The sequence below is a fragment of the Mesoplodon densirostris genome, chromosome 3, assembly GCF_025265405.1.
Source record: "Mesoplodon densirostris isolate mMesDen1 chromosome 3, mMesDen1 primary haplotype, whole genome shotgun sequence".
NCBI classification, from domain to species: domain Eukaryota; kingdom Metazoa; phylum Chordata; class Mammalia; order Artiodactyla; family Ziphiidae; genus Mesoplodon; species Mesoplodon densirostris.
The window spans coordinates 149,340,042-149,357,176 of record NC_082663.1 but is presented as its reverse complement, the minus strand read 5'-3'; the positions used below and the strand labels follow the sequence as shown (position 1 = coordinate 149,357,176).

Sequence of the window (17,135 nt, the reverse complement as noted above, 5' to 3'; positions counted from 1 at the left end):
GGTTATGACTCCGCACTTTCACTGCCTTGGGCACAGGTTCAATCCCTGGTCAGGGAACTAAGATCTCATAAGCTGCACAGTGGAGTAGACAAATTAATTAGTTAATTAATTAAAGTATGCAATTTAGTGGTTTTTAGTACGTTCACAGAGCTGTGCCGCCACCCCACCATCTAACTCCATCTAACTCCAGAACACCATTATCAACTCCCCAAAACCACTGTACATTAAGCAGGCACTCCCTCTCCCTCCCTCAGGCCCTGACAACCAGGAATCCACTCTCTGTGTCTGTGGATCGGCCTGTTCTGGACGTTTCCCATCATTGGAATCACACCCTGTGTGTCCTCCTCCGTCTGGCTTCTCTCACTGAGCATCGTGTTCTCAGGCTCCATCCACGTGGTAGCGAGTGTCAGGGCTTCTCTCCTTTTCATGGCCGAGTGATGCGCCCGTGTGTGGAGGGACCACCTTTGGTGTATCTGTCATCCGTTGATGGGCGGTCATGTTGTTTCCGCTTTTGGGGTTTTATGAATGATGCTGCTGTGAACGTTCAGGTGTCTTGGTGGACGTGTGGTTTTGTTTCCCTTGGGTCGACACCTAGGGGTGGGATGGCTGGGTCAGGTGGTGGCTCCACGCTTCGCCTTTCACGCTCCTGGCCGCCGTGGTTGGGTTCCTGTGTGTGTGAAGAAGCCTCTGCCAGCAGGTCCCGCTCCACCCTGTCTCGTTAGGAGCAGGATCTGAGCTGGAGACACGTGGGTTCAGTTCCAAGCAGAATAGCTCCACGCGGGAGGGAGAGTGCAAGGCCGACCCAGGCCGTGGGTGGGCTTCTCACCCAGCCTTCTTCCTGCCCCCCCGCCCTCCCGGTTCTTTGCTTTTTCGCTCATTTACTTCATTGTAAGGATTTCTTCCTCCTCAACATATTGCTTGGCCTGTTTTTTCAGGTCTGGTGGCTTTTTCCTGCCTTTTTTTTTTTGGTGAAAAAAGCACCCAGTTTTGCATCTGTGGGCACAGACAGGTGACGTCTCCGGGCTAATAAAAGATGCCTCTGTCATGGGCTGTGGGCGGCCCCGCCGTGGGCACTTCCTCCAGGAGGGTTGTGACAGAGAGAGCTTTTTTTCTTTAAAGTTCAAAGGTATACTAAAGATCAAGAGAAGAAGGTGGCTTTAGCGCCGGTTTTTAGGAGGAGAGGCGTGATAAACGTTCCTCGTTTGCCTCCGTCTGTTTTGAGCAAGGCCCCCGACCACGGGGGACATGTTGCTATTTATTCATTCATTTTCTCTCTGCAGTTTGGGGGGTACCTAGGTGGAAGGATTGGGTGTTGAACCAGGACACTGTCATTTTAGAGTCACGCGAGGTTGTGACTCAGACCACCATATTCACGGGACTTTGCCCCATGTGGCTTCTTGAGGCTTCCGTGGCCAGCACTGTGGGCCCTGTGGCATCTTCCGAAAGCGTGGCCCTGATTGTCGCGGTCCCCAGGTGTCGCACGCTTGCTCTGGGATTAGCGAAGGGGCTCTGGCGGTGTGGGGGGATGGGGCCGAGCCGGGCCCCTGGGGATTCCCAGGGCCTGCCCTTCCCATGCTCAGGCCTCCTGGGGATGGGGCTCCCGGGGGCTCCCCAGGCCATCATGCAGCCCAGCTTGCGGTTCACGCCTCCTGGCTCCTCCCCACAACTCGGCCGACTGTCTTGGGGGCTGACGAGGTGTGAGCCTCTTAACCTGGGAGTCGGCCCGTGGGAGCACTGGCATCAATGTGAAGATGCAGGCCAAGGTTGTCTGGGGCGCGAGCGGCCAGAAAGGGCTCCTTCGGCATCACTGGGCCCTCTGGCTGTGCCCATGAGTCAGCTCTGCGGCCAGAGGGTGGCTCCAAGCTCTGTGCTCTGGGGCGCTGTGCATGTCTGAGTCGTGGGGAGGACGCGGGGGTCATGTTGCAGCCCACTGGGTATCGCTTGGTCCCCTTCGTCCTCTTCTCAAAACTGTGCTTTTGTCTGAGCGAGTAGGCAGATGTGCTTGTCTTTCCAGGACGCATCTCACAGCAGCGGTCCCCGGTGGGAGGGGCATGGTGACTGTTACTTATCTCTTTGTGTGATGGATTTTTCACGTGGCTTTTGAGGCAGAGGGAACAGCGCTCCTTGAGGTGCCCACACCCTAATTGTGGAACCTGTGAAGATGCTCCCTGACATGAGAGGGACTCTGCAGCTGGGATGAAGTTAAAGATCTGGAGATGGGTGCTCACCCTGGATTAGCCAGGCGGTCCAGTGTCATCACAGGGGTCCTTCTAAGAGGGAGGCAGGGGGGTCAGAGTCAGAGAAGGGGACGTGGTGATGGAAGCAGTGGTCAGAGAAGAGAGGCAGAGAGAGACCGGAGATGCTGTGAGTATGCAGGAAGGGGCCTCGAGCCAGGGATGCCGTGCCTCTAGAAGCTGGAAAAGGCAGGAAACCTCCAGAAAGAGCACAGCCCACTTGAGATCCGGGAGGGACTCCTGGCCTCCAGAACTTGAAGATAAAGTTGTGCTGTTTCAGCCACTAGGTTTGTGGAGATTCGTTCGGCAGCAGTAGGGAACGAACGTGCAGGGCTGCGGGTGATTCTTCCTTTGTGCCTTTCGGAGTTGGCGTCGCTCAGATAAACGTTAGCATGGTCCTGGCCTTGTGCGCGGGGCTACGCATCCGTGCCCCCCCACCCCCACCCCGTGCCCACACAGCCCCGTCCGGCCAAGCTGCCTCCTCACGTCTCTTGTCCTCACATTTCTCAGTTGGCCCTTCTGACCTTGGCCTCCCGCCTTCCTGGCTCTGGGCTCTCTGCCTGCTTCGTCCCTCTCGTCACTGTGGATGTTTCAGTCCAGCCAGTTCCATGGGGTGGAGCCAGATCAAGGCTGGCATCCTTGTGTCCTTCGTGGGCTGCTCCTGGAGCCTGTGCTCCCCCCGGCCCGGGATCTCCTGCTCCGTGGGGCCAGCACGATGACCCCCCCCAACGCCGATCGGGCTCCACAGGCCAGGGGGCAGGGGGGACAAAGGGTTCTCTGACCTGGGGCTAGTGGGTACGGTGGGGCAGCCCTAGTTGCCCTGAGCGCCCCCTGGGCTTCAGGCTCCGTGTGATCAGGGAGCATATGCCCAGCTTGCAGGGAACCTGGGCCGTAGGGGGTGCTCCCAGCAGAGAAGGAGGAAGTGGAGGACGTTCTACCGCCAAGCTTTTCCCTGTATGAGGGCACCTGATGAGCTGTTCTCGGGACACGGTGATGGAGTGCCAGGCCCACACCCGGGGGCGGGGGACAGGGGCTGGGGGGCTCCCGTGCTGCCTTCACGGTGGGTTTCCTCTTGAGTCTTGGTGGAGGGGTGCTGGCTCCTCCTGGGGCCTGAGCCCGCTCAGGGGCCCCTCAGTCATCGTCTCCTGTTGGGAACTGGGCTGTGGTGGCAGGAACTGGGCCGAGATGAGAGCAGGGCCGAGGGCTGGCTGGGAGTCATGGGGAGGCTTGGGGCTTCACCGGATGGCAGGTGGAGGGGAGGGCCTGGGAGGAGAGAGCTGGGGGAGAGACACCCCCCGGGGCTGGGGCACAGGCCCTGCAGAGAAGAACTGAGGGCACTTTGTGCTCAGAGAGCCCCCGAATCCTTTGCAAAAACAGTGCACCCCTCAGAGTAAAGCTTTTAGTAGGGTGACATTTTTTTCAGAGGACGTACCTTCCCGCATATATTTTTTTTTTTTTGGCCATGGCTCACAGGCCCAGCCGCTCCACGGCATGTGGGATCTTCCCAGACCAGGGCACGAACCCGTGTCCCCTGCATCGCCGGGCGGACTCTCAACCACTGCGCCACCAGGGAAGCCCACCTTCCCGCATGTTGAATACTGTATTCTTGTCAGAACCCCAGAGTTGCAGATTCCAGCCATCCAGTTTCTGGAAAACATCTGCCATTGGACCTCAGAAACCCTTAGTCCCCAGAGCCCCTCAGTCAGGAAGATGAGGCTGCCTGTTGGGGAAATGGCGTCCTTTACCAGTCATCTTATTTCTGAATTCTGGCTCACAGATGGACAGACAGAGTGCACCCGGCTGTGGGAGACCCACGCCTTGGGGTGTCTCTCACCCCCCCACCGAGGATCGCAGGCTCAGCGCACCCCACTCTGTCGGGCTCCTGGCGGGCGGGCATCAGCCCCAGGCCGGAGTCCAGATCTGGAGAGCCTTCTGCCCCCGAGAGGAGCAGCTGTCAGGGTGGGGCGGGAAAGACCCCCCACCTGGTCACCGTGCTGCAGCACAGGTTGGGTGGTAGCCTCCACGGGGGTGGCCAGTGTCCCCCACGGCCCAGCCCGTGAGTCCCCCAGTTTGAAGGCCGCTGGGGGAGGTGCCAGTGCAGCAGCCCAGGAGGGCCTCTCTGGGCCGGACTCATTCGTTGGGACCCAGAGAGTGGGTGGACCCCTCCTGTCACCTGTCTCTGGGTGAGGAGGAGCCGTCCAGGACAGCTGGGGAACCGCCCCTCCACGCGTGATCATGCTCATCAGTCCCAGGCTGCGGGCTGCAAGGGCTGGGCGAGCATCAGGCCAGGAAGGCCAAGGCGTGTAGGGCCTCCCCGAACACAGGACTTGAGAAAAATCATCGCTTTATTGAGAGGTAATTCACAAAGCAGACAGTTCCATCCATTTAGAATGTGTAATTCAGTGGTTGCAGCCTATAGGCATGCCTGCTCTCAGCCTCAGAATCAGGAGTGGGAAGAAAGGGACGCTCTCTTTCCTGTTAGAGGCTTCAAGGGCTGGGCCGGGGCGGGGGCGGGGACAGGGACCCACCAAGTGTCTCTGGAGGCCGCACTTCCTGTTAGAGAAGGAACCCAGCAGACGCCTCCTCTGTGGCTGGGCTGCGGGGTGTCCTCCGTCTCTCATGGGGTGGGGGCTTGGCTCTGGGGGAGCCCTTCTGTGGGCTGAGGAGTTGAAGGCTCCAGGCGCCCACGCTGCCAGGCAGCCGGAGGTTTTGTTTATTTATTATTATTATTTTTTGGCAAGTGCAGAACTTTCTTCTTTCCTCCTCCCCTACCCTAATCTCTGTTTCCTTTCTGGGGGTAGCAGCTGTATTGAGATAGAATCCACCCGCCAACCAGGTCTCCCACTTACAGCGCACGATTCCAAAGTGTTTAGCGAATTCAGAGTCCTGCAGCCTTCACCACAATCAACTTTGGAACACTTCCATCACTCCATAAAGAAACCCAGACCTCTTAGCCTACGGTGGCCTCCTGTGTCTGGCTTCTCTCGCTGAGCATCGTGTTCTCAGGGTCCATCCATGTTGTAGTGATCACGTCAGGGCTTCTCTCCCTTCCGTGGCTGAGTGATGTGCCCATGTGTGGAGGGACCAGTTTGTGTACCATCATCTTTTGATGGACACTCGGGTTGTTTCCACCTTTTGGCTGTTGTGAATCATGCTGCTGTGAACATTTGTGTACAAGTTTTTGTGTGGACGTATGTTTTCATTTCTCTTGGGTGTATACCTAGGAGTGAGATTGCTGGCTTGTGTGGTCAGTTCCATGTTTAACTTTTTGGGGGGCTGCCCCATTTTACGTTCCCCCCAGGTGGGAGTCAGGGTTCCAGTTTCTCACCAACACTTGTTGTTATCTGCTTTTTCACTCTAGGTGCCCCAGTTGGGGGAGGTGTGTGTCACTCTAGATTTGCGTTCCTCTGATGGCTGATCGCCTCAAGCATCTTTTCACGTGCTTACTGGCCGTTTGAGTCTTCTCTTTGGAGAAATGTCTATTCAAGTCGTTGGCCCACTTTTTAATTGTGCTGTTTGTCTTTTTACGATGAAGTCGTTAGAACCTCGCATTTTGGGTGCGGCACTGTCTGGTAAAGAGCACATTCCTTTTGTTATTTTTTAAGTATGTGCACGTTTGAGTTTTATTTGCCTCCTTCAAAAAACGTGTCAAGGGTTATGGAGTGTTGGGATTATAAACCATTTTAATTTTCTTCTTTATATTTACCTACTAAAAACTTTACTGCAACCGGCACGAATAAGACAAAAAAAAAAAAAGAAAAAGAAAACCGCACATGACCCACTGCTGAGCTGAATCTGGATGACAGCGGTGATTGGAGAAGCATATCTTGCCAGGTGCAGTGCAGGAAACTCTACCCGCTGTCATATCACCTGCTTGCTCCCCCTGCCCCCCATGGAAAAAGCGCTCCTGCAGTTATGTTTAATGGGCGAGAGAACTCGTGTGGGCAGGACCCCGGGGCTGCCCCGCCCCTGCCCAGGACAGGCTGGTCTTGGGGGGAGACGGGTGTCCTGCCTCTCCTCATTTCCCACCAACAATGCCTTGTGGGAGGGCAGGGGGCAGCACTCGTGGCAGGGTGGGCTTCTCTCGTGGTGACACAGCTGGCCTTGAGGGGGAGCCTGTGTCCTCCTCCCCTGCTGGGACCGGCCTGGCCAAGAGGAGAGTTGCTGTTGCGGGTGGTCCTGGTGCCCGTCACCCACAGCGGGTGGCGGTGTGTTGGGAGACTGGCGTGGTCGCAGCAGAGCCGGGCTTCCAGGCACGCGACGCCCCTTCGTGAACTGTGCAGAGTGGACACACCACCCACATAAAATGTGGAGAACAGGGCCGGGGCTGTTAAGCGCTGATGTGTCCACCGCTTCCGAATCTGGGCACCATCTGTGGTGGGCTGCGGAGCTGGCCTCTGGCCCTTTGCCCGGCTGTCGGGGGCTTGGGACAAGGAGCTGAGACCCTGGTGATCGTGTTCCGGCTGCAGGCCTCAGAGGACGGATTTGATGGCCATGCAAGATGGGTGGGCAGCAGGGACCCCCTCCGCTGCTCTGTGCGGGCAGGGGCGATGGGTGCAGGGAATCTGGGCGGGTGGGGAGGTGGGGTTGACAGGACGGGGCGGCTCGGGTGGCAGGCACACGAGGAAGGCTGGCGAGCGATGGCTGTGGCCGGTCGTCTGTCCTGTCCCCGCTGTGTCCTGTCCCAGGTCCCTGCCCCGGGAGGCCTCCCTCCCTACGCCCCTGTGCCTCCCTCCACAGCCCTTAGCCCAGCTCAGGTCCACACCCATGTTCCCAGATCATCGGGGTTGGGCCTGTCCCCCTGGGGCCTTGAGCTCCTTCAGGAGGCCCCAGGTGAGCCCCGTGTGGCTGGGTCTGGGCTGGAGGGGAGAGGGCAGCTGGCTTCTGGGGGCTCAGGTGGGGAGTCAGGCGCCAGGCCCCAGCTGTGGGGTGGGGAGCAGGTGGGGGACGGCGTGGTGGTCCAAACTGAGGGCTGGTCAGCCTGGCCGCGGCCTGGGCCCTCTGGTGCCTGCTGGTCCGCAGGGGGGTTTGTGATGACCCTTCCCCTTTATAAACCCGTGTGACCTCGGTGGTTCCCTGTGATCCCCCTCAGAGCTGTTGTCACACGGTCCCGGGCACCCGTGGCCTGTCCCGTGGACCGCGGCTTCGGTTGCCCTGCGAGGAGGAGTGACACAGGTTCCTGTGCACAGGGCGGAGGGGCCCAGGGGTCCCAGCCCGGATGCAGTGGTGACCCCGTGTGTGCCAGGACCTCCGGGGTCCTCAGCAGTCCAGCCGTGAGTGTGACCTTCAGAGTGTGGCCTTAGCTGCCGACCCGCTGCCCTGTGCGCCCAGGCATGGGGTGGTTGAGGGCAGGACCTGGACCTGGTCTAGTATCTGCCTGGGCCTCCAGGTCTGTCCCAGGCAACTGCTCGCCTCGGCTCCCGTTCCCGGGCTCGTGCTGCCCTCTAGCGCCCACCGGGGGAGCGCCTTTGGGGAGCTAGTGGCTGCGTCTTGGCGACATGGACCCCCCCCACTCTCTACTTCCCCGTCTGGCGGGCTTCCTACCTTTCTCACTCCCCAGCTCACTTTGGGGTGGGGGGAGGTGGCCTTGGTTAATTGTCCTCCAAGTTCTGGGTCTGCGTGCACTTGGGTTCTGACCTCTTTCCAGTCCTGGAGGGAGTCTGGTCTCCTCTTGTCCCAGTAGGGACCCTTCCCCAGAGTCTGTCCCCCAAGCCTCTTCCTCATTGGGGTGGGTCACCAGCCACCCCGCTGGGCCCCCCTAACTCTCGTAACTCTTGGGACGGGTGGGGGCCTCTCCAGCCTGCAGCCTTGTCCCCTAGAGGAGCCTGATCCCCACCACGCTCTGTGCCACGCTCTGTGCTGGATTGGCCAGGTGTGGTTATAGCCTAGGGTGACACGGCGGGAAACGAGCCTCTCTGGCCGGACCTCCTGCTCTCCTGGTTCCAGGTCCCGGCCTCGGGCAGCCCGTGGGTCTCTGGGGCCTGGGTTCGCTGACAGCAGCCGGGCCAGTGCTGGAGGGACCCACACACTGCTCCCCTGCTTGTGCGGCCCCGCCTGAGGAGGAGACACACAGGACCTCACTCACCTTCCCAGCCCCTCCCATGCTTCTGCCTCTGGATTCCAGCTGTGAGGTCAATGCCAGTGAATCTGGATGAGGCCCCTTGTTTGAAATGGGTGCTCTGGCCTCCAGCATCGCATGGGCTCTTAGAACGGGCTACCTCTGTTAGTAATTCATTGCAGTCATTTGGTCTTTTGTGCCAGAGTGAGTGATGCAGTGGCCCCCAGGGTCCCCTTGGCCCTGCTCGGCTGCATGGCCTCTGTCCTCGGGGCCGGGTGGTTTGGGCGCCTCCTGGGGAGAAGGGAACCGGCCCATGGCGGTGGTGGAGGTGCTGATACTCTCTTGTCTCCCTTGCAGGTGTGGCCGTCTCTCCACTGCAGCCATGGGGTCCGAGGATCACGGGGCCCAGAACCCGAGTTGTAAAATCATGACGTTTCGCCCAACGATGGAGGAGTTTAAGGACTTCAACAAATACGTGGCCTACATCGAGTCCCAGGGGGCCCACCGGGCGGGCCTGGCCAAGGTGGGTGATGCCCCAGGCCCCCGTGCAGCTCTCCCCGGCCCCTGCCCTGTGCCCACCCAGGGGCAAGGGGCCCGAGAGGCACCCATTAATCTGCTCATTGAGCCCCTCTGACCTAATTTATCCATGAACATATGTTCTTTCCCCAAGTCAGGCACAGTTCTGGGCACCGGGGTCCCCGAGGGCGCTGATCCTGGGTGGGACACAGAGCATCATGGTGGGACCAGCAGCTGTCTCACCCTGTCAGGGGGGTCCCAGGGGAGTCGGTGCCGGGGAGGGCTTACATTTTGCCTTTATATTCCTACTTAAAACACATTTTTTTGAGACTGTAACGCACGTATGAAGCGAGTTCAAGCATTGCGACAGGGTAGGAGGGAGAATGAGTGCCCCCTTCACCCACCCTGACCCCGGCTCCTCTGCCTGGAGCGGCACAGCACTGATTCCTCGTGTCTCTTTTCACGGAGCATCACACACGGACGTGCACGTGCGTGTGTGCGTGTGTGAACACCGGCAGATTGCATGCCTGCCTACGCCTCTTCTGTGCGGGGAACAGACCTTGGGGACGGGTGCCGAGTTTCTTCATGTGCACGTGAACCTGTGTGTGTGAGGGTCTGCTCACCACATAATCTGGGAGATTCGTCACCTGATTTGGGTTGTTCTAGTTGCTTTCTGTATGACCGGCACTTTATCTAATACCCAGCCCTCTATTATTTAAGCTGGGGGTCGCTAAGCCTTTTCTGCAAAGAGCCAGATAGTAAATATTTTCAGCTTCTTGGGCTGGACTGTCTGTGGCCACCACTCAACTCTGTGGCGGGGGATGACCCATAACCCCACAACCATGGCTGTGAGCACATGAAACCTGATTTATAGACACCGAAATATGCATTTCGTAGAATTTTCACCTATCCTGAAAGTCTTCATTTGTTATTTTCCCTCAACCATTTAAAATTTTTTAAAAAGGAATTCCCTGGTGGTTTAGTGGAGAGGGCTCTGCACTTTCACTGCTGAGGGCCTGGGATCGATCCCTGGTTGTGGTACTAGGATCCCACAAGCCATGTGGGGTGGCCAAAAAATAAATAAATAAGTAAAATTTTAAAAAGTCAAAAAGAATTAAAAAATTTTTTTTCAAAAAATGAAAAAAAAAAAAAAAACAGAAAGAATGCCGGCGTCAGCTCTGTGGCTGGACGGAAGCAGGTGGTGGGTGGTGTTGGGCTGCGGGTCACGGTGGTCTGTCCCCCAGACGGTGTCTGCAGTGAGGGGACAGGTGTGCTGGCCTTCCTCTGCCCACCTCCCCTGCCGGGTTTGGTTGGCTGTGTGACATCCATGCCTTTAATCTCAGCTGTGCAGATGAGGAGAGAGGTGGGTCTGCGACATCGTCCCTCCTGTCCCCTCTCCTTGGTTTTCGTTCCTTGGGCCCCATGATAGCACACACCCAGCAGAACCTTCTCATCGAGGTCTGTGGCTCTGGAAGCCCCGGGCCTGGGTTCTTGCAGGTTCGGAGCCTCCCTCTGGGCTGGACCGATTGGCTGGGGTTGGTTGTCAGGTGCCCCTTTCCCTCAGGTGCCCCAGCTGGGGGCGGTGCGGGGGACTCTGAGGCCTGGTGCCCGTGGGGCTGGGCGTGGGGGGCCCTCCCTTCATCTGGAACGTGTCCTGTCCCTCACCTCACTCCGCATTTGCCGGGACGCAGCGCCAGTTCTGTTTTTGGATCCAAGTTGTCCCCTGTGCCAGGAATCTTGGTAACCTCGTGGAGTGCTCCATTGGCAGCACCTGCCACTTCCCCTGGCCCCTCTCCTTTCCTTCCTCCTCTGTCATCTCCGGCTCCGGCTTCCGGGCTGTTTCCAGCACCTTCTGTCCTGGGGCTGCTTTGGGTGCAGCCTCGTGGGGCGTGACCGAGTCTCCCCTGCATGTCCTCGCGCCGGCTCTGTTCCTTCCCTTTTCTTCTCCTTTCCGGCTCCTGCCTTTCCTTTGAGCCCCATGCCTCTGCTTTTAAGCCTTTAATTCCTGTGGACCAGTTTTCCGCTAACTTACTTGATCGATGGGAAACCATTTGGACTGGATGTTTTTGTGAGGCAGATGTTTTCAGGGCACGTTTTCACTCTGCCCTTTGTGGGTTTTTTTGGCTGTGTTGGGTCTTCGTTGCTGCGCGCGGGCTTTTCTCTAGTTGTGGCGAGTGGGGGCTACTCTTCGCTGAGGTGTGCGGGCTTCTCGTTGCGGTGGCTTCTCTTATTGCGGAGCACAGGCATGCGGGCTTCAGTAGTTGTGGCACGAGGGCTCAGTAGTTGTGGCTCACGGGCTTAGTTGCTCTGCAGCACGTGGGATCTTCCCGGACCAGGGCTCGAACCTGTGTCCCCTGCATTGGCAGGCGGATTCTTAACCACTGCGCCACCAGGCAAGTCCCCCTCTGCCCTTTGTTTGCATGTTCCATTCCACTCTTCTTAAGTGGTGTTTTCTTTGCTGTTTTCTCTCTGGCAAGGGCAATTCTCTCTGGAAGGGCACGGTGAGGGTGGGCAGGGGCTCCTGGGAGCAGCTCCCCCGCTGTCGCTGAGAGATCCTGTGGGGACAGTCACGCCGACACACACGCGTGCACCTGCATCCCTGCTCCCGTCAGGCAGGGACGGCGTGTAGGTGCCTCTAGCCCCTTGGGGCCTCCCTGCCACTGCGGGGACAGATGGGTCCAGGGAGGCACGTGCCACGGCCCTCGGTGCCCCCAATTCCTTCCGACGCAGGCTGTCAGCCCTGAGGGCTGCCAGCCTCTTTGGAGAAGGGACACAGTGTCCTGCTGGCCTGAATGAGTTCTGTAGTCACTGGGGTCCCCCTCACCCTGGTCTCATCAGCCTTGACCGCCCTTCTGTGTGTGTTTGTGTGTGTGTGTGTGTGTGTGTGTGGTGTTGAGGTTTCTTTTTTCATCAAAGCTACATTTGATGGACCCCCGACAAAAGCTCTGTCGGGCCCGGGGCAGCTAGGTCAGGGTGGACACTCAGCAGGCACAGCTGGGCCAGGGCCTGGAGCTGAGGGGGCTCTGGGTACGGGGGCTCCCACCCTGAGGCCATCGGGGTGGCAGGTCACATTCCTCACCCACCCTGAGTGTGCTCTGGGACCAGTGTCCAGCTGGGCTCCTTCCCCCTCAGGCTGCTTGGGAAGGGCTGGGGGAGGGAGGGAGCCAGGAAGGGGCATGGCTTAGGGTCCTGGGGAAGGGGTCAAGGGGCGTCAGTGCCCTCAGTGCCCTGCTGCCAGGCGGTGCCCTGGCTCTTCTTAGCCTCCAGGCCTGCTGCCAGCAGAATGGCTTTGGGTCCAGCTGGTTCTGGGAGGCAGAGGCTGGCCCCTCACTTCCTTCCCTCTAGAAGGGTCTCCCACACCTGCCCCAGCTGCCCGCCAAGCTGGCCACCTCCCTGGTGTCACGCCGTTCCCTTGGGTGTGTGGCCTCTCCATCCTCCTGGCCTTGGCTGAGTCTTGCCCCCCAGGAGCTTCGAGTCAGGGTCCGTCCAGGGCCACGCAGTCGGGATGCTCACGGGCCTTTAGGGGGCGTCCTTCAGGTGTCCTCTGCTTGGAGAGCCTCCTTTCAAATCCTGCTCTGCAGAGACTTGAGGGTGTTAGGCCGTGGTGCTTTGCTGAGGGATTTTTCCAGAAGCTTCGTGTTCCAGACCAGTGGCCTTCTGTTCATGCGCCTTTCCAGAACTTGCTTAGCATGTGCCTGGGAAAGTGCGGTCACATGTGTGAGCCAGGTGTCGGGAGCGTCTGTCGGGAGCATCTCCCCAGTGTCCAGGTGTCACACAGCAGAGCCCGAGGGAACAGGACTGAGCCCAAGGCTCTCCCCTGAGAGCGGAGGGCTGAGGAGTGGTCCATTCATCCCGCAGCCTGGTTAGGGAGGCGTTTCTCCAACAGACTTGGGGCGGGGGAGCCGGTGCAGGGTCACTGCGCTTTCCCCTAGGAGGAAACTCAGGCTTTTCTGCAACGAGGAGGCATCAGCCACGTAGTTAAAAGAGCAGCTCGGGGTCCCAGATCCCTCACCCTACCAACCCGTTTCCCTGCAAGAACATCCCGTATCCTGGAGGCATGGGCCCTCTTCTCCTTTTCTTTTTTTTTTTTTTTAAATATTCATTTATTTGGTTGCGCCGGGTCTTAGTTGCAGCAGGCGGGCTCCTTAGTTGTGGCATGCGAACTCTTAGTTGCAGCATGCATGTGGGATCTTAGTTCCCCGATCAGGGATTGAACCCAGGCCCCCTGCCTTGGGAGCATGGAGTCTTAACCACTGTACCACCGGGGAAGTCCCCCCCTTTTCTTTTTCTTTTTTGCATTTCTAGCCTTGAGTGTTTTAGTTCATCACCTGACTCCTCAGATTTCTCACTGGGAAGCTAACAAAACCGTCGACCGGCAGGCTGAGCCCAGCACCCTGTTGCCACGCCAGGCGCCCATGGCATTGTGACTGAACAGCTGTGTCTTCCGGGAGGGGGCTCGTCCCCATCTAACTCTAAATGATGGTCCTGCTGGCACTGCTGACATGGGGGCCAGGTCATTCTCTGGGGGGCCATCCTGGGCACTGTGGGGTGTGGAGCAGCCTCCCTGCCCCCACCCCCTCGATGCCAGGAGCCCCCCAAGTCCTGACAACCCCAGACGTCCCCAGACATGACCCAGTGTCCCTTGTGGGGCGGGACTGCCCGGGTGAGGAGCGCTGACTTTCTCATCGTCGCTGCTGTCGTTGTTACTGATTTATGTGGGTGGACACCCCCATGCGTGCTAGTCGTGGGTGGGCAGCACCCTTTTTAGCAGGCAACTGGAGAGTCAGTGTTTTCGTCACCAAGCAGAACATTTCTTTGCACCCATGTGACAGTGGGATCCTGGGGATGGTGAGTGGACTTAGCCACCCCCGAGCTGTCGGCAAACTCGGGCCTCAGCGCCGTGTGCTTCCCTGGTGGCCCTGAGCCGGGAGAGGGTTCGGCCACCCCAGGGTGCATGGCTGATGCACCAAAAACGGGTTGGTTTAGTTCCTTTTCCCAGAGCTGTTGGGTGGGTGGCCCACTGGACGCCCTGGAAGGAGGTTCGGGGCTTGCAAACACCCACCCAGGCCCGTGGGGCTTGCGCAGAGGTCACCCCCGACCGGCAGAGAGGAAACGTGGAGGAGGAGGTCCATCCCCATCCGTGGCGCCCTCCGTGTCCCCTCCTGGGGTGGGGTGGGTGGGCCGGGGTGCCGCCACCTGCTGGGGGAGGGGCGTGGTGGTGCCTGCTGGGGTGGGGGCTGCAGTGTGACCTTCTCAGGCCTCCTCCCACTTGGAATTGTCACCCCCCACTGCCTGCCCCCCACCTCCTGCCTCTGGGTGGCTCACCCAGCCCCGCTTTACCCTTATTACTGTCCTACAATTTCCTTCTTCTCGCCGGGATTTATCACCTGCGCCCTCCAGTCAGGACTCAGACCCTCGCCTGAGTCCTTTGTGTCCCCATGTCTCCTCAGCACCTAGAGCTGCGATCGCCCCCAGTAGGTGTCACTGGAGAGAGGGCGCTGGAATGAGTGTGCACTGTGGCACCAGGGTCTCTGCTCTGGGGCCTCATCCGCGCGGAGTCCCGAGCCGGGCACATGGTGGCCAGAGGGCGCGGTAGCAGAGCCCCTGGGACACAGCGAGTGCATCCTGGGCCGAGGGGCGCACACAGCCCAGCCTGCCCACGTCTGCTCACTCTGTGATCACGCACGTCCTCTGGGGCCGCTCCCACCTCTCCAGACCCTGGCCCTGTGCAGAGGCAGGCACAGCCCCCTACCCTGCTGCGTGGTGCCCAGATAGGCCTGGCTCCGGGTCTCCTGGGAGCTTGGTGACACGGACAGGGGGTGCTAGGTGCCCCCAGGCTCTCCCTGCCCCTCACCCAATCCCGAGTGGCCGAGCCCAGGGGAGGTGCCGCTGACCACCCTCCCGCTCCGTCTCGCAGATCATCCCCCCGAAGGAGTGGAAGCCGCGGCAGACGTACGACGACATTGACGATGTGGTCATCCCGGCGCCCATCCAGCAGGTGGTGACGGGCCAGTCGGGCCTCTTCACGCAGTATAACATCCAGAAGAAGGCCATGACGGTTGGGGAGTACCGACGCCTGGCCAATAGCGAGAAGTACGTGGGCCTGGGTGGCGTGGCGGGCAAAATGCCAGCTCGGGGTGCGGAGGGAGGGGCGCACGCAGCCCCCACAAATCCCTCTCTGTGTGCCCTGGGTGGGCCTCAGCACCCCCGGTTCACAGTCCCCCGGTTCTTAGGGGCAAAATCCAGACCCTCACCCGACCCAGGGCCGTGCTGTCCACCTCACGCTGCCCTCAGCGCTGGCTGCGGGGCTGGCCCTTCAGGGCCTGCCTGTGTCCCCTGTCCCCAGAGCGCCTCCCCCCTCCCCCAGGACGTCTCGGCTCTGACAGCACCTCCCCAGAGAGGGGCTCCCTGGCACGTCTCCCCAAGTGCCTGGTTCGCCATGGCACACTCGGGCATGCACACACACTCCCGGGAGCTCACGGGCGCGTCGTGGGCACTCATGGCACGCGGGCACGCTCCCTGGCACACAGCACCACTGTTCACTCCCCCTGTTCTGTGTAGCTCCCAGCCCCCCTCAGTCGCTGAAATCGTCTGTGCATCTCTGGCAGTCTCTCTTCTCTCAAACAAGTGTCCTGTAAGGGCAGGCGTTGTCTGTCCCCTCCTGCGCTGCCCCTGGCCACCACGGTGCCTGTTGGTGTCTGCAGGGTGGTAGGAGGACAAGAACAGTCAAAACCCAGGTCCCTCCTCCGGCTCCCGTGGCCCTGGCGTGCGGTCTGACCTGGGGGCCCCGGGCCCCGATAGCTGGCGAGACGGGACCCCTGGGCACCGTTCCAGGCAGGGCTGCCCCCCCGCCGTCCATCCACCTCACCGCCTGGCAGTCACCACAGCTCATCCGTGGGCTCCGGGGCCGTGCCCTTGCCGGGAGGGCGGGTATCTGAGCAGAGCCCTTCCCTTGGTGTGTCCGGCAGGTGCCCTGAGCCCCACACGCTCGGTTTGTCCCCAGGTACTGCACCCCTCGGCACCAGGACTTCGATGACCTGGAGCGCAAGTACTGGAAGAACCTCACCTTCGTGTCGCCCATCTATGGGGCTGACATCAGTGGCTCCTTGTACGATGAGGTAAGTACTGAGGCCCCTAGGTGTCCCCGTGGATGTGGAGGTGTGGAGGGGGGCGAGCGGGCTCCATCTTGGACCACAGAGGCTGGGATGACACGGAAAGCTCCACGGGGCCTTCTGTTTGGGCTCTGGTTGCAGGCACGTGCCAGCTTAGGATGAAAAGAAGAAGCCAGAGGTTTGTAGAATCTTCCCTGCCAGGTCATAGTGCTGCCCCCCTGCCCTGATCCCACACTCGGCCGCTGACCTAGCGGCCTGGCCACAAAGCGGTTCTAAAAAGATGACATCGAGCATTCTGTCCCTTCTCCCAGGGGCCTCTCTGAATTCTCGGTTGTTTGAATGCTTTTCTTCTCAAGTTTCTATCACTCCATCTTCCTGGAAACCTGGAAGCCCGAGTTCTCAGCCCTCCAGGCCACCCCTGGGTCCACTCACGTCCAGTCCCTGTGCTGGGCTGGCAGGACCCCGCTCCTTGGCCTTTGGGCCTCTGCTGCCCACGGCCTGTCCAAGGGCAAGACAGGCCCTGGTCGAGGCTTGATGCCGAGGTCCCCGAGGGTGCTGGTGTCAAACGGAGGGAGGTTTGAGTGGGATCGTGTTTTGCGGGGGACAATTTATAAATATTTATGGGACCTCGGATAACCCTGGGTTGGATCTACTGGGGTTAATTTCAAAGCTCCGAAGCCTGACTCTCTCCTGGGTGTGTGCTGCATGGGGTGCCCTGGGCTAGGACCTGGCCCTCTCCACTCCCTGGGGGCCCCCTCTGCCTCCCTGTGTGCTGCCCCCGGTCGTTCCTCTGAAGGTCATCTGGGGGGAAGACTCTTGTCCACTCAGCCCTTCTCCCCTGAGGGCAGCACGGAGGTCGGTGCAGGAATAAAGTCCCCCTCTGAGAAGGGTTGGGACCCTCCTTGGTGCCCAGGGGAGGAGCCTGTTAGAAGAGGCGGCTTGTGATTCCCAAAAGGCGTGGGAAGCAAACGACTGCCGCTCAGGTCCCAACACCAGTCGCTGCCAGTGTTTCGCTTCACCGGCTTCACGGAGCCCAGCTGACCTGGGCCCGGACCTTCCACTAGTGGGTCCGCTTTGTGGTGCATGGTGCCGAGGGCGTTAGTTTGTTACCTGGAAGATGCAGGTCAAGCTCGAAGTGAGCTCACCCACTGCCCCCAGAACCACAGGGAGACGCCCTCGCCCCGGGGGTCCAGACCGAGTTTGCCCCTGTCCTGC

The 17,135-nt window shown here is 59.8% G+C and overlaps 1 protein-coding gene across 5 annotated transcripts in view; it reads left to right on the top strand.

The window, feature by feature from the left end:
- The window catches only part of KDM4B (lysine demethylase 4B), a 140,156-nt gene that overhangs the window by 32,125 nt on the left and 90,896 nt on the right, over positions 1 to 17,135 (top strand). For all 5 annotated transcript variants that reach the window (XM_060094405.1, XM_060094404.1, XM_060094403.1 and 2 more), the window contains exons 3-5: positions 8,650 to 8,815; positions 14,726 to 14,901; positions 15,812 to 15,926. In XM_060094405.1, the coding sequence (XP_059950388.1) occupies positions 8,675 to 8,815; positions 14,726 to 14,901; positions 15,812 to 15,926 (432 nt within the window). In that variant the 5' untranslated portion in view covers positions 8,650 to 8,674. The remainder of the gene's footprint in view (positions 1 to 8,649; positions 8,816 to 14,725; positions 14,902 to 15,811; positions 15,927 to 17,135) is intronic.